We start from the raw sequence: 18,350 nt of genomic DNA, 5'->3' as shown, positions 1-18,350 counted from the left end.
AGAACAAGTTTAGATTCTTTTTTCCCCGTGAATGCTTTCTCCATTGGCAATACCTTGGCCAATTACAGTTGATTTGCCAGCCAGCCAGCAGCACTGTCTTCTCCTGTAGTAGGAATTGTGACCGTTTGAAATTTGGTGTTCTTGGGTTTGTCCTGATGAGTGAATGACTCACAGTGCCAGGGAACAGAGTTCAATTCCGGCCTTGGGTCACTGTGTGGTGTTTGCACGTTTTCCTCGTGTCTGCATGGGTTTCCTCTGAGTGCTCCAGTTTCCTCCCATAGTCCAAAGATGTGTGGGTTAGGCAGATTGGCCACGCTAAATTGCCCCTTAGTGTTGCACAATGCAAGAACCATGAGAAATATGTGAGGCACTGGGGAGAAGGCATGGGTAAGATACTCTGTCAGAGAATGGGTGCAGACTCGATGAGCGAAATGGCCTCTCTGTACTGTAGAGATTCTATGATTCTATGACAGTGCAGTACTCCCTGGAGTATTAGCCTAGATTTCTGTGCTCAAGTTTCTGGAGTGAACTTTATTTCTAATTCAGAGGCAAGGGTGCTACCAACTTAACCATGACTCCACTCACCTGATGAAGGAGCAGCACTCCAAAAGCTCGTGATCCAAATAAACCTGTTGAACTTTAACCTGGTATTGTGAGACTTCTTACAGTAATCCTACAGCATTAGCTGACTCTGGTTAAATACACCTGTTCATCTTCATATAACATCATTACCTGACTCTTTTTATCAGGTGGTTTGAGCCCTTTGCCATCGATTGGCTGGATGAAAATGAAGCTGTATCAATGGAGTTTCTTCACGGAGCACTTGAGAGAGATAAGAAAGACGGGGCAAGTATCAACATCGTTTTCTAGCTTGTCTTAAAAGTAAAACATAGCACTTAACAAAAATGTGAATGTTTACCCCAACTGTATATGTTATTTTGGTTGGAAAAGATTGTAAATGAAGTTTGATAGAATTAGCTAGCTTGTCTTAAGAGATTGGCTATTATTCATTTTATATGTCCTTTTCTAATTTAGTTCCTGCAAACCTCTGAACATGCTCTGTTCTCTTGCTCTGTTGTGGATGTCTTCACGCAACTTAATCAAAGTTTTGAGATTATCAAAAAGCTTGAATGCCCTAATCCAGAGGCACTGGCACATTTCATGAGACGATTTGCTAAGGTACATACATTTACAGTCTTAAAAGCGCAAGAGCTTGGAATGTTTGAAAAGTGACAAATGTAACCTATGGAGATTACTACATCTGTGTCGCCCATCTGACAGCACAGCAGCAGAGTTGTTACTTGGTTTTCTTTCTCCTGAATTCTCATTGTGTCACTTTGACAGATGTGTTCCAAGAAACTTTTCTACATGTTATTACTGCTCAAAAGATACTCAACAAGATTACACTTAATAATGGTAAAAGGGCAGCAGAGAATGCAGTCTCTGAGTCTAAAAACATAAGTTTTGATTCTCAAACTGTGCTGGAAGCTGGAATTCCTAGATCTCACCTGCAGTTGGGAATCTCTGGCCCTGCTGCAGTGAATGGAGATTTGCCTGAGTGCCAACTTCTCCATTCTCTTCGACAGTGGCAGTGGCTCTTTAATGGCTGGAATTAAGTCTATGGGCAGGATATACTGGCCACGCTCGCCCCGTGACCAGAAAATGCCAAGGTCAATGGACCTTTGCACGGTCCGCCCACCACACCACCCCCCATCCTGGCTACAAAACCCATGGCAGGCTGGATGGGAAAATTCCGCCTTCTAATTTGTTAATGCGCTGTAATTCTCTTGAGAAAAAGAATCGTGGGGAATTTACTTGTGATATTTTTCCCTTTTCATTGCAGACCATAAGTAAAGTCCTCCTCCAATATGCTGCTATTATCTCAAAAGATTTCCACTTGTACTGTTCCAAGGAAAAAGTGGTAAGTAAAGAGATATAAATGGACTGTGAACCCCTTACTATGTTAAAGCAAATGTATCACCAAATCCAATGTAGGATACAGGATAGACAGAAGTATATTTTCACTTTTTACTGTAACTCCTAGGCAGTAGCCTTGTGCTATTATCCCTAGATTCTTAATCCTGAAACTCAGCTAATGTTCTGGGGACTCAGGTGTGAATCCTGCCACGGCAGATGGGGGAATTTGAATTCAATTTTAAAAATCTGGAAATAAGAATCTACTGATGACCATGAAACTATTGTCGATTGTCGGAAAAACCCACCTGGTTCACTAATGTCCTTTAGGAAAGGAAATCTGCTGCCCTTACCTGGTTTGGCCTACACGTGACTCCAGAGCCACAGCAATGTGGTTGACTCTCAATTGCCCTCCAAGGGCAACTAGAGATGGGCAATATATGCTGGCCAGCCAGCAACGCCCATGTCCCACTGATGTCTAAAACAGAAAAAAAGACTGTACAATAAATCATGACACTGCAATGTCTGTCAAATGACCACTTCTGGGGGAAATGGTATCTGTCGTCAGAAATGAGTTAATTGCTGATACCATTAATGAGCTCCCTCGGAGTTTCCCCAAATGAATTGTTTGGTTTTACTTTTGACTTCAGTGAGGCCATTGAGGTTGGCCTCTTAGAATATGAACTGCCTGATTGCACTTTATTGCCTGTTCAGTCAGGGAGCCTTTGTGTTGTATATCTAACTGTGAGTGTCTGGTTTCCTGGCACCTTGAATGCTGACTCAGACCTTGGAGCACTGTATGAACTTAAACAGAGCTTGTAAATAAAAGGGAATCTGGTGAAGGGATACCAGCCTCTGTTGGCTTATTTCAGCTTGTAGTTAGCAGAACTCAGAGCTTTATTTTCGTTAACCTACGTAATACATGCATTTGATATTGGCTAAAAGCAAATAACTGCAGATGCTGGAGCCTAAAATCAAAAGAGAAAATGCTCGAAAGTCTCAGTAGGTCTGGCAGCATCTGTAAGGAGAGAAAAGAGCTGATGTTTCGATTCTAGATGACCCTTTGTCAAGGCATGGGACGTGGGAGATATTTATACTGTAGGGTGAGGGAATGAAAGATGAGTCATAGCCACAAAAACAAGGGCTGCTAATGGCAGCCCACAGAGAGAATAAAAGGTGTGAATGGCCAAATGGCAGAGGAGCTGAAATCAGAGGGTAAAACTGTGATAGATTAAGCTGTGGGGGGAGGGAGGGATAGGTGGAGAGAGGTCAAGATGAGGAAAGGGGGGGGATAAAATAGTGGGAAAGAATGGGAGGGGAAGAAAAATAAAGAAAGACAATAAAGAAATAAAAGGTAGAGAACAGTTAAAAATTAATTGTATTGAAAACAAAGGGGTGAAGTAGAGCTAATCATCTGAAGTTGTTGAATTTGTTGTTGAGACCAGAAGGCTGCAAAGTGCCTAACTGGAAGATGAGATGCTGTTCCTCCAGTTTGCATTGAGTTTCACTGGAACATTGCAGCAGGCTAAGGACAGATATGTGGGCATGGGAGCAGGATCATGTGTTAAAATGGCAAGCAATGGGAAGGTCAGGGTTTGGCATTATTTGGTATGCATTTGATATTATTTGGTACGTTACTAAGAGTCAAACTGTTTTATATTAACAGGAAAACTATATTTATATGGATTACAGGATCCTGGTAATGGATTAATATCAGAAAAAATACAAAATAAGTGTAATTGCAGTTAGAAATGGAGAATCCAAAATCAATGACATTTTTTAGTTCCATGTTATTGTTTGCCTTGAACTTCCATGTGTGTGAAGGAGAATTTGTCCATTTATTGACTTGGAAAAGAGGAGTGGAATTCCCCCATCATGGGACTTAAGTCCCATGATGGGGAAGGGATGGGGAGTGTTGCCTGCTGAGGAGACCAACAAGAAACCACACCATCTCCTCCATCCCTGGTGTAACTAATTATGCACCTGGTGGTTTTGCACCAGTTTCCGGGCAGTGCTTGGTGGCATGTGTCCTACCTGCAAATACTGGAAAGGCTCCCAACGTCACTGACCCACCGTAAAAGAAATAAGATGGGCCTTCTCAAAGATGCTAAAGCTGGAAGATCCGCCTGATAGATGCTTCCCCACCCATTGCTGTGGTGTTCCAGGGCCATTGGGCTACTGGCAGCCTACATCCCACACTACAAAGACAGCCTCAGGCCTTCATCAGGTAAATCCCTGACTCTTGCATGCTACGTTGGGTCAGATGTAGGGGAGGCAGTGACGTAGTGATGCCATCGCTGGACTAGTAAACCAGAGACCCAGGGTAATGCTCTGGGGACCTAGGTTCGAATCCCATCACAGTAGATGGTGAAATTTGAATTCAGTTAAAATCAGGAATTAGAAGTATAATGTTGATCATGAAACCCATGTTTGTAAAAACCCACCTGGTCCACTAATGTCCTTTAGGCAAGGAAGTCTGCCGTCCTTTCCTGGTCTGGCCTACACGTGACTCCAGCAGCCACAGCAATGTGGTTGACTCTTAAATGCCCTCAGGGATGGGCACTAATTGCTGGCCCAGCCAGCGACACCCATATCCCATGAACAAATAAATTAAAAAGTGTCCTGAACCAGCGTGGTTTCCTGTTGGCATGACGAAGAATCGGGCACTGGGGGAACATTCCAATCAGGTCTTCACTTGCATCCCAGTAGCGAGATACAAGTGGGTTTCAGGGCAGGCTCCAGCAGGATTCCTGATCCACCATGAGAGGCACCATCAGAACAGCCCACTGTAAATTCTTGCCAGTGTGAAACCGAGTCTTGGGCCTTCTGCCAAACTCCCACACCCGGCCACCTTAGATGCCATTGCTGGGGGTGTGGGAGAACTCCAACCAAAACAATGCCTCATTAAAATAAAGATATTCACTGCAGCTTATTGGAACTATTCAGTGCTCCTGTTTTTTAATTATTGCCCTTTAAACTCTATAATTTACAATTAATAACAATAGTGTGTTCCAACTTTATTCGAAGTCAATGTAATCCAATAATTGTTTCACTTTAGCTTACTAAAATAAAGTTGATATTGTTTCATGTTTACCACTTCATCACAACATCAACTTCCCTTAGTATACTGTAGAATGTAATGAAAAATGTTCTTACATTGTTCTCTATGAACAGTATGCTTTTTCTGTATAACGCACAAGGAACAATACTTGTCTCTGTATCCAATACATAGAGTCATAGAGGTTTACAGCATGGAAACAGGCCCTTTGGCCCAACTTGTCCATGCTGTCCTTTTTTTTAAAGCCCCTAAGGTAATCCCAGTTGCCCGCATTTGGCTCATATACCTCTATACCCATCAAACCTTCGTAACTATCTAAATGCTTTTTAAAAGACAAAATTGTACCCGCCTCTATTACTACCTCTGGCAGCTTGTTCCAGACACTTACCACCCTCTGTGTGAAAAAATTGCTCCTCTGGACACTTTTGTATCTCTCCTTTCTCACCTTAAACCTATGCCTCCTAGTTATAGATTCTCCTACCTTTGGGAAAAGATGTTGACTATCTACCTTGCCTATGCCCCTCATTATTTTATAGACCTCTATAAGAACACCCCTCAACCTCCTACGCTCCAGAGAAAAAAGTCTCTGTCTATCCAGCCTCTCGTTATAACTCAATCCATCAAGTCCTGGTAGCATCCTAGTAAATCTTTTCTGCACTCTTTCTAGTTTAATATCCTTTCTATAATGGGGTGACCAGAATTGCACGTAGTATTCCAAGTGTGGCCTTACCAATGTCTTGTACAACTTCAACAAGACGTCTCAACTCCTGTATTCAATGTTCTGACCAACGAAACCAAGCATGCCGAATACCGCCTTCACCATTCTGTCCACCTGTGACTCCACCTTCAAGGAGCCGTGAATATGTACCCCTAGATCTCTTTGTTCTGTAACTCTTCCCAATGCCCTACCATCAACTGAGGAAGTCCTGCCCTGGTTCAATCTAACAAAATGCATCATGTGACAACAATTTTTTAAAAAATCAAAATCATTGTTCTCCCTCCATCACTACATTTAGAAAATCCTCCCCTTTCCACAGCAGGGTGAAGGCTATTGTTTACAAGTTAGAAGTTTTCAAAAAAATGTCAATCACTTGGGTTGGTTTGAAACCTTTCTATTGTGCCATGAAAGTCCTCCTCAACAATGAACATCAACATCCAGGTCATTCCTCCTCATGTCACTCACTCCAATTTAACTGAATGAAAAAACAGTTTTGGCACAGAGAAAGCTATTCAGCCTGCCTCTATTGAATCTCTGCAAGAGCAACTCAGCGAGAATCATAGAATCCCTATCATGCGTAAAGAGGCCATTCACCCTTTGAGCCTGCACCAACCACAATCCCACCCAGGCCCTATCCCCATTACACCATGCAATTACCCTAGCTAGTCCCCCTGACACTAAGGGCCAATCCACCTAACCCGCGCATCTTTGGAGTGTGGGAGAAAACCGGAGCACCCGAGGGAAACCCACTCAGACACGGGGAGAATGTGCAAACTCCATACAGACAGTGACATGAGGCCGGAATTGAACCTGGGTCTCTGACACTGTGAGGGCAGGAGTGCTAACCCCTGTGCCACCCCCGTGTCACCCTTAGTTCCAAAGCCTTGCCTTTTCCCCTGAGCTCTGCAACCTTCTTGCTTCAGATGATCTTCTTTGAAAGTCGTGGTTGATCCTGGCAGTGCATTCCAGAGTCGAACCAGTTGCTGCAGTTTAAAAAAGAAAACTTTCCCTCATGTCAGCCGTTCTCCTTAAGCCTGTGCCCTCCGGTTCTTGAGCATTCTGCCAATGAGAAGAGTTTCCACTCTGTCCAGATCCGTCATAATTTTGAATCTCCTCTCAACCTTCCCTTCCCTTTGGAGAGAAAAGCTCCAACTTCTGTGTATTTATTTGTCATCGCAATTGACATCTGAGCAGAGTTATTTTTAAGGTTTTCTTGCAACCCCCTCACATTGCCTGAATTGATAACATTTGGCAGAATCCCAATGGACATATGGCATGTTGTTTCTGTAGGTTAAAGTAATTATGTGCTTTAATTAGAATATGGAAATTAAGTTGCCAGTATCAGGGAGGTCTTCAACTGCAAATTTGTCAAAATTCTCACATTATGCTAACATTTTTCTGTGTTTGTAAGCTAAATTAAGATCATTTTCTTTTTGATTTGTTTGATTCTTTCTGAAGACATCCATCTTAAAAGACCTCCATTCCACTTTTGCCCTAATATAGTGATTTAAAATAGTCGTTTAAAATTGGCTAGTTTATATTTTTGGCTGCAACCATCAGGAAAACAAACTTCAAAGCTTTGCAAAAATGACTCCTTACAGCCTCCACAAATAAACAAAGTTAAATCAATAATGTTGCTCTCTAAATGAATGAAGAAGGTAGTTGTGAAGCAGTTTGGCTTGATATAATGCTTTTAAAAAGCAACAAAAACCATGTAAGAGGGAAGAAGTAAAAAGGCAGGAGGGCTGATCCATTGATTTGATTTATTATTGTCACATATATTAGTATACAGTGAAAAGTATCGTTATTTTCACACTATACAGACAAAGCATACTGTACATAGAGAAGGAAACGAGAGAGTGCAGAATGTAGCGTTACAGTCATAGCTAGGGTGCAGAGAAAGATTAGCTTAATGCGAGGTAGGTCTAGTCAAAAGTCTGACAGCAGCAGGGAAGAAGCTGTTCTTGCGTCGGTTGGCATGTGATCTCAGACTTTTATATCTTTTTCCTGATGGACGAAGGTGGAAGAGATTCTGTCCGGGGTGCATGGGGTCCTTGATTATGCCAGCTGCTTTTCCGAGGCAGCAGGAAGCGTAGATGGGAGGTTGGTTTGCGTGATGGATTGGGCTACATTCACGACCCTGTGTAGTTTCTTGCGGTCTTGGAAAGAGCAGTAGCTGTATCAAGCTGTGATTAAAAATGGAAAGAATGCTTTCTATGTTGCATCTGTAGAGGTTGGTGAGAATTGTAGTGAGCATGTTAAATTTTCTTAGTTTCCTGGGAAAGTAGAGGAAGTGGTGGGCTTTCTTAACTTTAGCATCCACATGGAGGGACCAAGACAGGGTCTTGGTGATCTGGACACCTAGAGTCTTGAAGCTCTCAACCATTTCCACTTTGCAAGGGAATCGAGGGACATGTCTGAAAATCTAGTCAGAAAGATAGGAAGAGAAGAAATACATTAGGCAGCACATCAGTCCCTTAATTGGAAGGTCCTGAACTCAATTCTCAGAGAGGTCTATTTTGTGGCAGGACAGTGGGTTGCATTACTGCCTCTCAGCTCCAGAGAACTGGGTTCAATTCCAGCCTCGGGTCACTAACTGCGTGGAGATTGCACGTGTCTGTATGGGTTTTCTCCAGGTGCTCCGGTTTCCTCCCACACTCCAAAGGTATGCAGGTTAGGTGGATTGGCCATTGTTAATTGCCCCTTAGAGTCCCAAAATATGTAGGTTAGTGGGGTAAATACATGGGGTTATGGAGATAGGGCAGGTGGAGGACCTGGGTAGGATACTCTGTCAAATAGTTGGTACATACTTGATGGGCTGAATGGCTTCCTTTTACAGTGTTCTATGGAACAGCTTCAAAAGCAATTTCCAGAGAGTACGATGAAATGGCTGAAGATTCTGCTACAATTGTGGGATGAAGGAAAGGCAGGGATGCACAGAGAAAGCAAAAACAGAAAAATGTTGGAAAATCTCAGCAGGTCTGGCAGCATCTATGGAGAGGGAATAGTGCCAACGTTTTGGGTCTAGATGACCCTTCATCAGAGCTCGAAACGTTGGCTGTGTTCTCTCTCCACAGATGTTGCCAGACCTCCTGAGATTTTCCAGCATTCTTCTGTTTTTGTTCCAGATTCCAGCATCCTCAGTATTCTGCATTTATATTATGCATAGAGAACTGAATAGTGTAGGAAGGGATGGAGGCTGGTGCAGGCTGTAAAGAAAGGAGATGACAAAAAATGCAGTAAATTATTATACAAAAAATTACACACTAGCCGGACACTGCAAGGAAGACAAATGTCTCATTGATGTGGCAGGAACTGTACGTCTTTGCTTAGGGAACTGCGCAAATACCTGGGAGGAGGAAAAATATTGTATTGATATTACGTTGAATGAGACGTGGTACATCAAAACTGTTGTGGTCACTGTCTTTCTTGTATCTCAGTTCTTCAATCTGAATCCAAATAAGCATCTGGTTGATATAACCCCTGAGAAATAATTGATGCTCTAACAGAAATGGGTGAAACCAGATAATGACAGTAGTCAGAGGTGAAACCTTAGAGACAAATGTTTGCTCCCAGATGGGGAGTCTGTGCAAACTCGACTCTGCAGAAAGTGCTCCAATGTTCCAGGGGCTGTCAAGTGTAAAAGCGGGCTGTGTGAAATGTTCACCTCAATGATTCCGGACTTTATCCCAGCTGTAAAGAAAGCAGTGAATCAAAATCAAAAGATTTATGTCCACTTCTAACAATCCCAAAGGACACCATAGTTCTCCCAAAGGAACTCTTTGACCTATCCAAAACGGGTCCCTCAACTTTCCAAATAACACCAGCAGCTTTTGATCCTTTATGTTCAAATATCCACCACCCCACAAACCATGGGGGCCATTCTCCCAAAAAAACTTAGTGTTGAATTCACGTAAAAATGGGAGTAAATCCTGCTGGTTTCTTTCGTGGGATTTTCAAAAGGAAGCTCCCAAACTACTGCAAACTGCACTAGCGTGAACCTTATCAAAAAGCAGCGTGTGGAGCCTCTATTCCCGCTGGAAAGTTCGGCAGTATAGCGCTGAGCGGGCCACTGTGCATGCGCTGGTCTGTCAGTGCCGAGATCGGCGCAAGAGCAGTAATCCCACACCATCGGCCTCCCAATCACTGGCCAGCCCCGCAACCCTGCATTGCCGGCTGTGGGACACTTCCACCCCCACCCCACCCCCCAACCAACCTAATCGCTGGCCTCCCTGACGTGTTGGCCTGCCTCGATCTTCGCACCTCCCCCTGCAGTCTCGGCCGCTCCCAGGAAGCAACCACCTCCCCCCACCCCCACACTTCCTGATGGTTAGCCCTGATTGCTGGCTTCCCTCCCACTGTCACCGCCAAGTGCAGAGTGGCAGCAGGAATCACCCTCCCTTCCCCTCCCTCCCTCCCCCAACAACGATCTTGCCCCCAGAGACCCTTGGACACTGCCTGATGCCTGGTGAACAGGCCAAGGTACCTCCTCGCATTGCCACTTTGCCCCTTGGGCAGGCTGGCACTGCCAAGCCGGCAATCCCCTCACACCCAACCTCCTGAGAGGCTTCCATTGCCCCCCCTCCACTTCATTCCAGTTGGGTGGGGCTGCTAGCTCCCTGCAAGTGGGGAGCTATTGTAAACCCTACTAGAGTGAAACACTCCTGACGGGTGGGGGGGGTGAGGGATCTCTGGTGGGGGAGCAGGGGGGTCTGCTGCCACTCTGCAGGTGATAGGTGGGGGGAAGGGGGCAAGGGGTCGCAATTGGTCTGAGTAGCGGGGGGGGGGTGGGTGGGTGGATAATGGGGGCAGTTATGTTGTGGGGACAGGGCAATGTCTGTGGGGCCATTGCTGCTGCTTTTTGCTCCTGGGCTGCTTTCTGTGCATGTGCAGTTCAGAGCTCTGATCATTTCGGGCGCGCTAAGCCCCACCTACAGCGCAATTCAGATCCGCGATTTCTTTTTTCAGGCTGAGTGCGTATGGGGGCACCTGAAATCAGGTTTCCAAGTCAGATCAGAACTGCGCCCAGATTCAGCACTTAGTATGAAAATGGTAAAATCAGGCCCTTTGTCTTTTGTTTTGGGTGGTTCCTCTCCTTTTGGAAGCTGCCCCTTTAAATTTATCCCTGAGTTAATTTGAGTTAGTTTAATTGTTTGAACCATAAAAGAGGTCCCTGATTGAGCTCTTTATTGCTTGCCCATTCAGGGAGTCTTTGTTGTTGTATATCTAACTGGGAGTGTCGGCCTCCTGGCAAACTGGATGCTGATTTTGAACTTGTCACACTCTATGAACTTAATAGAGCTTGGAAGAGATAGCAGCCTCTGCTGACTTATTTCAGGAATCCTATCCAATGATGATTCTGCCCCTTTACGCCCAGGGATACTGTTCTGTTTAAAGCATTGTTTGAGATTAGCTAACTCCTCACAGAGGACAAGGTGGCTTTTTCATCCATATCACGAGAGACAAAATCATCCACTCATTGTTTTTATTAGTATCAGGCCTTGCAACTTGCTTCGAAGACCGTCAGCAAAGTAAAATTAAGCATTTCACTCTTAATTTTATTTTTTCCAAATTCAGACTAATCTTAACACTCATCAGACCTTCATTAGGAGTGAGTCATTTCTTAAATTTATTTAAATGCTTTCGCAATCTTCGTAATCATACATCTCACTTCTAACACCTCCTCGGTGTCGACACTGTCAACAGCAGTGAATGCTTGGAACAGTATGAGAGTCGGAGAGATCTGCAGCTTTGAAGAGTGGTGTCACATTATTCTCTCATTTCTGTTAACCTCATCATTTTCTGTGATATTCATACGGAGGTGTACAAGTCATCACGGCTCCAGGAAAACCCAGATATTTTTGTTTTTCTTCAAATGTCTCTTGTTATAATTGTGATGGGCTTAGTTCACGCTGTGAATTTACCTCAAAGCAACTAGGCTTTGTAACTACCTTTTGCGAATGTGAATAAGCCCAAAAGATATAGGAGCAGAATTAGGCCATTCAGCCCATCAAGTCTGCTGCATCATTCATTCATGGCTGATCATTTTCTCAACCCCATTCTCCCACGTTTTCCCATAACCTATGATTCCCCCTTACCAATCAAGAACCTATCTATTTCTGTCTTAATAGTACTCAATGACCTGGCCTCCACAGCTTTCTGTGGCAATGAATTCCATTGATTCACCACCCTCTGGCTGAAGAAACTCCTCCCTGCCTTGGTTCTAAAGGGCCGTCCCTTTACCCTGAGGCGGTGCCCTCGGATCCTAGTCTCTCCGACTAATGGGAACATCTCCCTCATGTCCACGCTACCCAGGCCTTTCATGTCTGTAAGTTTCAACGAGATCCCCTCCCTTCCTTCTAAACTCCATCGAGTACAAGTGGAATAAGAATGTTTGACATTGCTCAATGAAATGTCCCCATCATTTTAACAAGACCTGTTAAAATGTTGGTGGTGGTGAAGTGGGAGCTTTCTTTAGAGAAGACTTGCGTGACTGGAAGGGAGAGACATGCATCATCTATCCCAATGGTGCAATGGCTTGCTTTCCTATGAACCAGATTGGTCATCAACGTGCAAAACTATTTGTCATGCACATCCTTTCCCTTTAAATACCAGTGCTTTGAAAGACAAATTACTGATATTTTTAGAAAGAAGTTTGGACCTTGTGGGTGGGATTTTACAGCCTCATTTATTCTGAAACCGTAAAATCTTGCCCACAGTCAACAGACATTTCTGTTGTCCGCCCCCCGCCTCCTCCGATTCTGTGGTGGGTGGGGTAGTAAAATTTCAGCTTGTGTATTTTTCCTGCAGGAAAACTTGTTACGTGGCCAAGGAATCATTTAATAAGATTGTGATTGCAACCAATTTGATGTATATCAACTAAATTGAATTAAATAGACCAGAAGAGTTGTATCTGATTTTATCTTGTTATCTATTGATAGTATTTTCTTGCACGAAGTGGAAGGGACCTTTTCTTTTAAGGAAAATTAATAAATGTGTGAGAGATTGATTTTAAAACTTGGGTCAGGAAAGATCAGGTTGATATTTTTCACCATGCCTTGATTGCAGAAGAATCTTGTCACTTTGGTTATCCATCACCCTACATTTCATCAAAAAAAATTACGCTGCCTCATTATTGTTTTTTTTTAAACTGTACTCTATATTTTTATAAATAATGAATTAATGTTTTTACGAGATAAGGTAAGTTTAAACAGTTTCAGAAAAGATGGGATATGGATGTTATCATTCTGAATATTGAGCAGATCAAACTAAGGTGGTATTAGACTTCAAAATAAGCTCAACACAATCCAGGACAAAGCAGACCATTTGATTGGCACCCCTTCCACAAACATTCACTTGCTGCACCATCAATGAACTGTAGCAGCAGTGTGTACCATCTACAATGTGCAATGCAGGAACTGGCCATGGTTCCTTAGCCAATAGCTTCTAAACTCATGACCGCTGCCATCTGGAAGGGCAGCAGGTACCTGGGAAAACCACCACCTGGAGATTCCCCACCATAAGATATAGGAGCAGAATTAGGCCATTTGGCCCATCCAGTCTGTTCCGCCATTCAGTCGTGGCTGATATGACTCTCATCCCCATTCTCCTGCCTTCTCCTTATTGATCAGGAACCTATCTATCCCCGTCTTAAAGACACTCAATGACCTGATGAGTCCCACAGATTCGCCACGCCAAGTCACTCACCATCCTGACTCGGAAAGATATTGCCTTTCCTTCGTTGTCATTGGGTCAAAATCCTGGATCTCCCTCCCTAACAGCACGGTGGGTGTACCTAAGCCTCTGAGACTGCGGCGGTTCAAGAGACGGATCACCACCACCTTCCCGAGGGTAACTAGGGATGGGCATTAAATGTTGACCTAACCAGTGACGTTCACATGCCAAGAGTGACTTTAAAAAACAAAGTTAAAGAAAGCATTGTTAGATGGGGGAACGGTGAAATAAACACCTTATCCTTATCGGCCGTTCATGCCACCCTCTCACTGCAGAGAAGTTTGCTGCAACGGGAAGGGAAAATCCCGCCAATACGAACGTTCCTGCCGGTGAGCTCTATATCACTCGTCAGTTATCAGACTGACTTTGCTTACAGACGAGTCTGGCATCCCACCGTTTTCTTTGAGCCCAGTGTTTGGTTCTGCTACCTGTTTAATTTAAAAAAAAATCGGCCAACCATTTGCCTTCAAGGCTTCTGCATAATTTGTCTCAAATATTTCTGTGTGGAAATGCTAGTTAACGCTGTCAGACACTTCCGAGTGATTTATTGATGGAACTTTTTTGCAGCCTTGCATCCTGATGAACAACATCCAACAATTGAGAGTCCAGCTGGAGAAAATGTTTGAGTCGATGGGTGGAAAAGAGGTCTGTGCTTTTTGAAAATCTAGAAGGCAATCCATTAAATATATATATATGTGTGACAAATAGCTTTCCAATATTTAATATCATGAATCAGATCATTTGTTATTAGTCGTCATTAATTTTACCTTTTTGCAGTAATGGTGTATGTTTTATGATCAGTATTACCGTGCCTCATTTTTTTTTTAACATGCAGTACTACTTTGCGGAGGTACTGTATACAGATAGCGAGTTCCTCTGATGTCCTAATAAAAGCAAATTACTGCGGATGCTGAAATCTGAAACCAAAAGAGAGAATGCTGGAAAATCTCAGCAGGTTTGGCAGCATCTGCAAGGAGAGAAAAGAGCTGACGTTTCCAGCCCAAATGACCCTTTGCAGCTTTGACAAAGGGTCATCTAAACGTCAGCCCTTTTCTCTCCTTACAGATGCTGCCAGACCTGCTGAGATTTTCCAGCATTGTCTCTTCTGGGGTCCTCTGATGTGCTTATGGTTAGCTGTGTTTGCTATGGAGTAAGGATGCTATTGTATAGGTGTTTAGTATAGTTTATTGCATGCCTGGTGCCCCATCTGTAATTTGTCTTGTCTTTATCCAATATTTTTTTGTTCTGCATTCAACTGCGCTGCAGGAGCAAAGGGAAAATGCCTTCTGTAAGGTGTGTGTGAACGAGGATCAGAATGGAGAAATCAAGACAAATATAAAACTATATTTCTCTTGAACTAACTTAATGAGTCAATGTGAAACTGTTTTAGACAGTTGTGCTTGGCAATAACATTGACTGGCTGCTGAAGGTGAATTGTGACTGAAACTAGTTTTAGCAATCCTAATGTAATTTAAAAGTGCGATTATGGCTTCCAACTACATTCACTGTTTTTGACTGCTGCTTAAATTCTAATGCATGACAAAGCACTGGCACTGAAAGTAGCAGTCACTGTTGACAGATGGCCCCCTGATTCAGTAGATCATTTACCCAGGTTTACCCATACTGACAATGGATGTGTTTCCAATTGTGTATTTTTCTCAAAGGGAACACTTTCATTGTATATTTCTGTGAAACTTGCAATTGATCAAAATTTAAACATAAGAATCATAGAATCCCTACAGTGCAGAAGAGGCCATTCAGCCCATTGGATCTGCACCAAGTCTCTGACAGAGCATCTTATCCAGGCTCTCTTTCCCCCGCCCCCGCCTTATCACACATTTACCATGGCTAATCCATCAAATGTACACATCTCAGGACGCTAAGGGGCAATTTAGTATGGCCGATCCACCCAACCTGCACATCTCTGGCGTGTGGGAGGAAACTCATGCAGGCATGGGGAGATTGTGCAAACTCCACACAGCCAGTGAAGTAAGGCCATAATCAAACTTGGGTCCCTGGAGCTGTGAGGCAGCATTGCTAACCACTGTGCCACCGTGCTGCCCACCGTGTGTAAGGAAGTAGCATTAAACTCCACAGATTTGAGCTGTTCTGTTTCTCCTATTTTATACATATTGTTATTATTAAAGGTTGCAAGTCTCAGTTTAATGGATCGGTAATTTGAATTGGGGGACTCTGAAACATTTTTCCATTCTTTTCCTATTTAAAATATAGAGAGAACTTCATATCCTCATTGCTATCCGAATCTTTAATTCTGTATGCAATCTTTTGATTAGAATCATTTGATGTTGAAGTCTCTTTTCGGGGGTGGGGTGGTGGTGGTGACACATATCACAAAATAACATCAATAAGAGCCCACGCCGTATATTCGTCTTACCGAAGATTACAGTTAGTCTGGAGCTTTGCTGCTTGATATGTCACTGTTCGTACCTCCTTTAATAATGTGTAGGTTCGTCATACCAATGTGCCTCTGCAATATTGGGATATATTCCATTCCTCAGTGTTGTCAACTACCCACACTTTACATTTAGATTGGTTCAGGGAGTTTGCATGCTGGCATGTTCTAGTCTGGTGAATGTGTCAGGGGGGAAATAGCACAGTTGGAGTTGGTTTCATCAGAATCATTTTAACTAGTTCAATAATACCATTGGAGATCTCATATGCAGATTAGAAACACAATGACACACACTGCAAGTAATGGGAAAGTGCAGATACTCTGGGGACTATCTATGTGTTGGCATTCATCTTTTTTTAATGCAGTTGTTTCCTCCCACTTTCTGAATTGCCTGCTGAGATAATGGGTAAAATAATCTATTGACCAGTATTACTATGCTTGTTCCAAACATGGTCAACTACCCATTAAAATAAACTACATGATGACAATCAGTGGAACCATTGCATTCACAGTGTGTATTCCTCAGTTTCCTCATGCTTGTTCTAAAAATACAGTACAGATGATAGAGATATGAAATTTATTCATGTTATCTGTCTGATAATTCACCTTTCCTAAGTTATTTTAGGGATAAATTCAAATTTGAGCAGGGTCCCATGAATCACTTTACGCATCACTAACTTAGAATTTTCTTCCCCTGCTAGAGCAGCTTTCATTTCTTTACACCTTGTCGACATGAAAAATAGGTCTCTTCGTCATACAAATTCGAGCCCAGAACCATGAAATCCCTACATCACAGAAGGAGACCATTCGGTCCATCAAGTCTCCAGGGGGCGATTTATTGATGATCCCCCGTGGCCTTTGTGACCATCATTACATACAGAAAAATCAAATCAAAGAGAGACAAGGGCATTATTAAGGGTTGCAGTGGCAGTGGAATGAGGTGGGGATAGAGTTGTGTGATTTTGCTGGGGTGGAAGTAAGCAGCTTCGATGATGAGATGTTTGAGGTTTCAAAGTTCAGTTCAGCATTGAACAGAAGGTCACATTTTTACTGACCCTGTTGGTGGAGACTGACTCTCACCACCTTTATACGGCTATTTCTTTATTTACTTAAATACAGCACCTCAGACTTTAGTGCATTTCCTTTACATTAAGATGGGATGTGTCTAACTTGTACCTTACCTATTCCATATTTAATTATTTCCTACTGATGATCTGCTGCTTAACCTGCCGTTTTAACCAACCAATTAATCCAAACTATATTCCCAGTTTCCGCAGTACAAAGTGGATAATTTTCAGGTCAGAACTATTTACTTCAACTCAATGTCACTAAGCTATCTGGTCATTATTTCCAATATGTTTTCTGCTTCAGATCACTTTCATGACCTGCTTCATTGCCCAGAACCAGACCGAACATTGAATCCTTCCTAGTTGAATGTGCAGGGACCCATGACAGAAATATTCTCAGTGCACTATGAAACCACTTTCAACATGTTCTTAAAAGCAAAAGTACTGTGGATGCTGGAATCTGAAACAAAAACAGAAATGCTGGAAAATCGCAGCAGATCTAACAGCATCTGTGGAGAGAGAATGGAGCCAACATTTTGATTCAGTCTGAAGGGTCATCGGAAATGAAATGTTGGCTCATAAGAAATAGGAGCAGGAGTAGGCCATCTAGCCCCTCGAGCCTGCCCCGCCATTCAATAAGATCATGGCTGATCTGTCGTGTCTCAGTTCCACATTCCCGCCCTCTCCCCATAACCCTTAATCCCCTTGCCTATCAAAAACCTATCAACCCGTGTCTTAAATATATTTAGCGAGGCAGCCTCCACCACTTCAACGGGCAGAGAATTCCAGAGATTCACCACCCTTTGAGTGAAGAAGTTCCTCCTCAACTCTGTTCTAAACCGCCCCCCCCCCCCACCTTTATCTTGAGGCTGTGCCCTCTAGTCCTACTGTCCTTTCTGAGCGGGAAGAGCCTCTCCACCTCTATCCTATCCATCCCATTCATCATCTTATATGTCTCAATGAGATCTCCCCTCATTCTTCTAAACTCTAACGAGCACAAGCCTAGTTTATTCAGCCTCTCCTCTTAGTTCAACCCGCTCAACTCCAGTATCAGCCTAGTAAACCTCCTCTGCACTCCCTCCAAGGCCAAAATATCCTTGCGTAAGTGCGGCGACCAAAACTGCACACAGTACTTCAGCTGCGGCCTCACCAGTGCCCTGTACAGCTGCAGCAAGACCTCCCTACTTTTATATTCAATCCCCCTCACTATGAAGGCCAGCATCCCATTTGCCTTCCTGACCACCTGCTGTACCTGCAGGCTGGGTTTTTGCGACTCATGCACAAGGACCCCAAGGTCCCTCTGTACCGTCGCATGCTGCAGTTTTTCGCCATGTAAGTAATAATCCTTCCTACCATTATTCCTACCAAAGTGGACAACTTCACGTTTGCCAACATTAAATTCCATTTGCCAGTTCCTGGCCCATTTGCCCAGCCTATCTAGATCCT

At 43.4% G+C, this 18,350-nt stretch overlaps 1 protein-coding gene and 1 long non-coding RNA gene across 2 annotated transcripts in view; one reads left to right on the top strand and one right to left on the bottom strand.

Annotated features, from left to right (window-relative positions):
• LOC145359668 (protein unc-13 homolog C-like) overlaps positions 1–18,350 on the top strand; it is a 396,096-nt gene that overhangs the window by 289,999 nt on the left and 87,747 nt on the right. Inside the window, 4 exon segments of the mRNA XM_080214409.1 lie at positions 750–846; positions 1,036–1,179; positions 1,844–1,921; positions 13,992–14,069. Of these exon segments, the coding sequence (XP_080070535.1) occupies positions 750–846; positions 1,036–1,179; positions 1,844–1,921; positions 13,992–14,069 (397 nt within the window).
• LOC145359669 (uncharacterized) lies at positions 750–2,368 on the bottom strand. The gene is made up of 2 exons (XR_013889615.1): positions 2,268–2,368; positions 750–822 (listed from the first exon to the last, which is right to left on the bottom strand). It is a non-coding gene; the product is annotated as an uncharacterized LOC145359669 (long non-coding RNA).

This window comes from Carcharhinus amblyrhynchos, chromosome 28 (genome assembly GCF_965287045.1).
Source record: "Carcharhinus amblyrhynchos chromosome 28, sCarAmb.v2.hapA, whole genome shotgun sequence".
NCBI lineage: Eukaryota > Metazoa > Chordata > Chondrichthyes > Carcharhiniformes > Carcharhinidae > Carcharhinus > Carcharhinus amblyrhynchos.
This window is presented reverse-complemented; position numbering and strand designations above follow the sequence as displayed.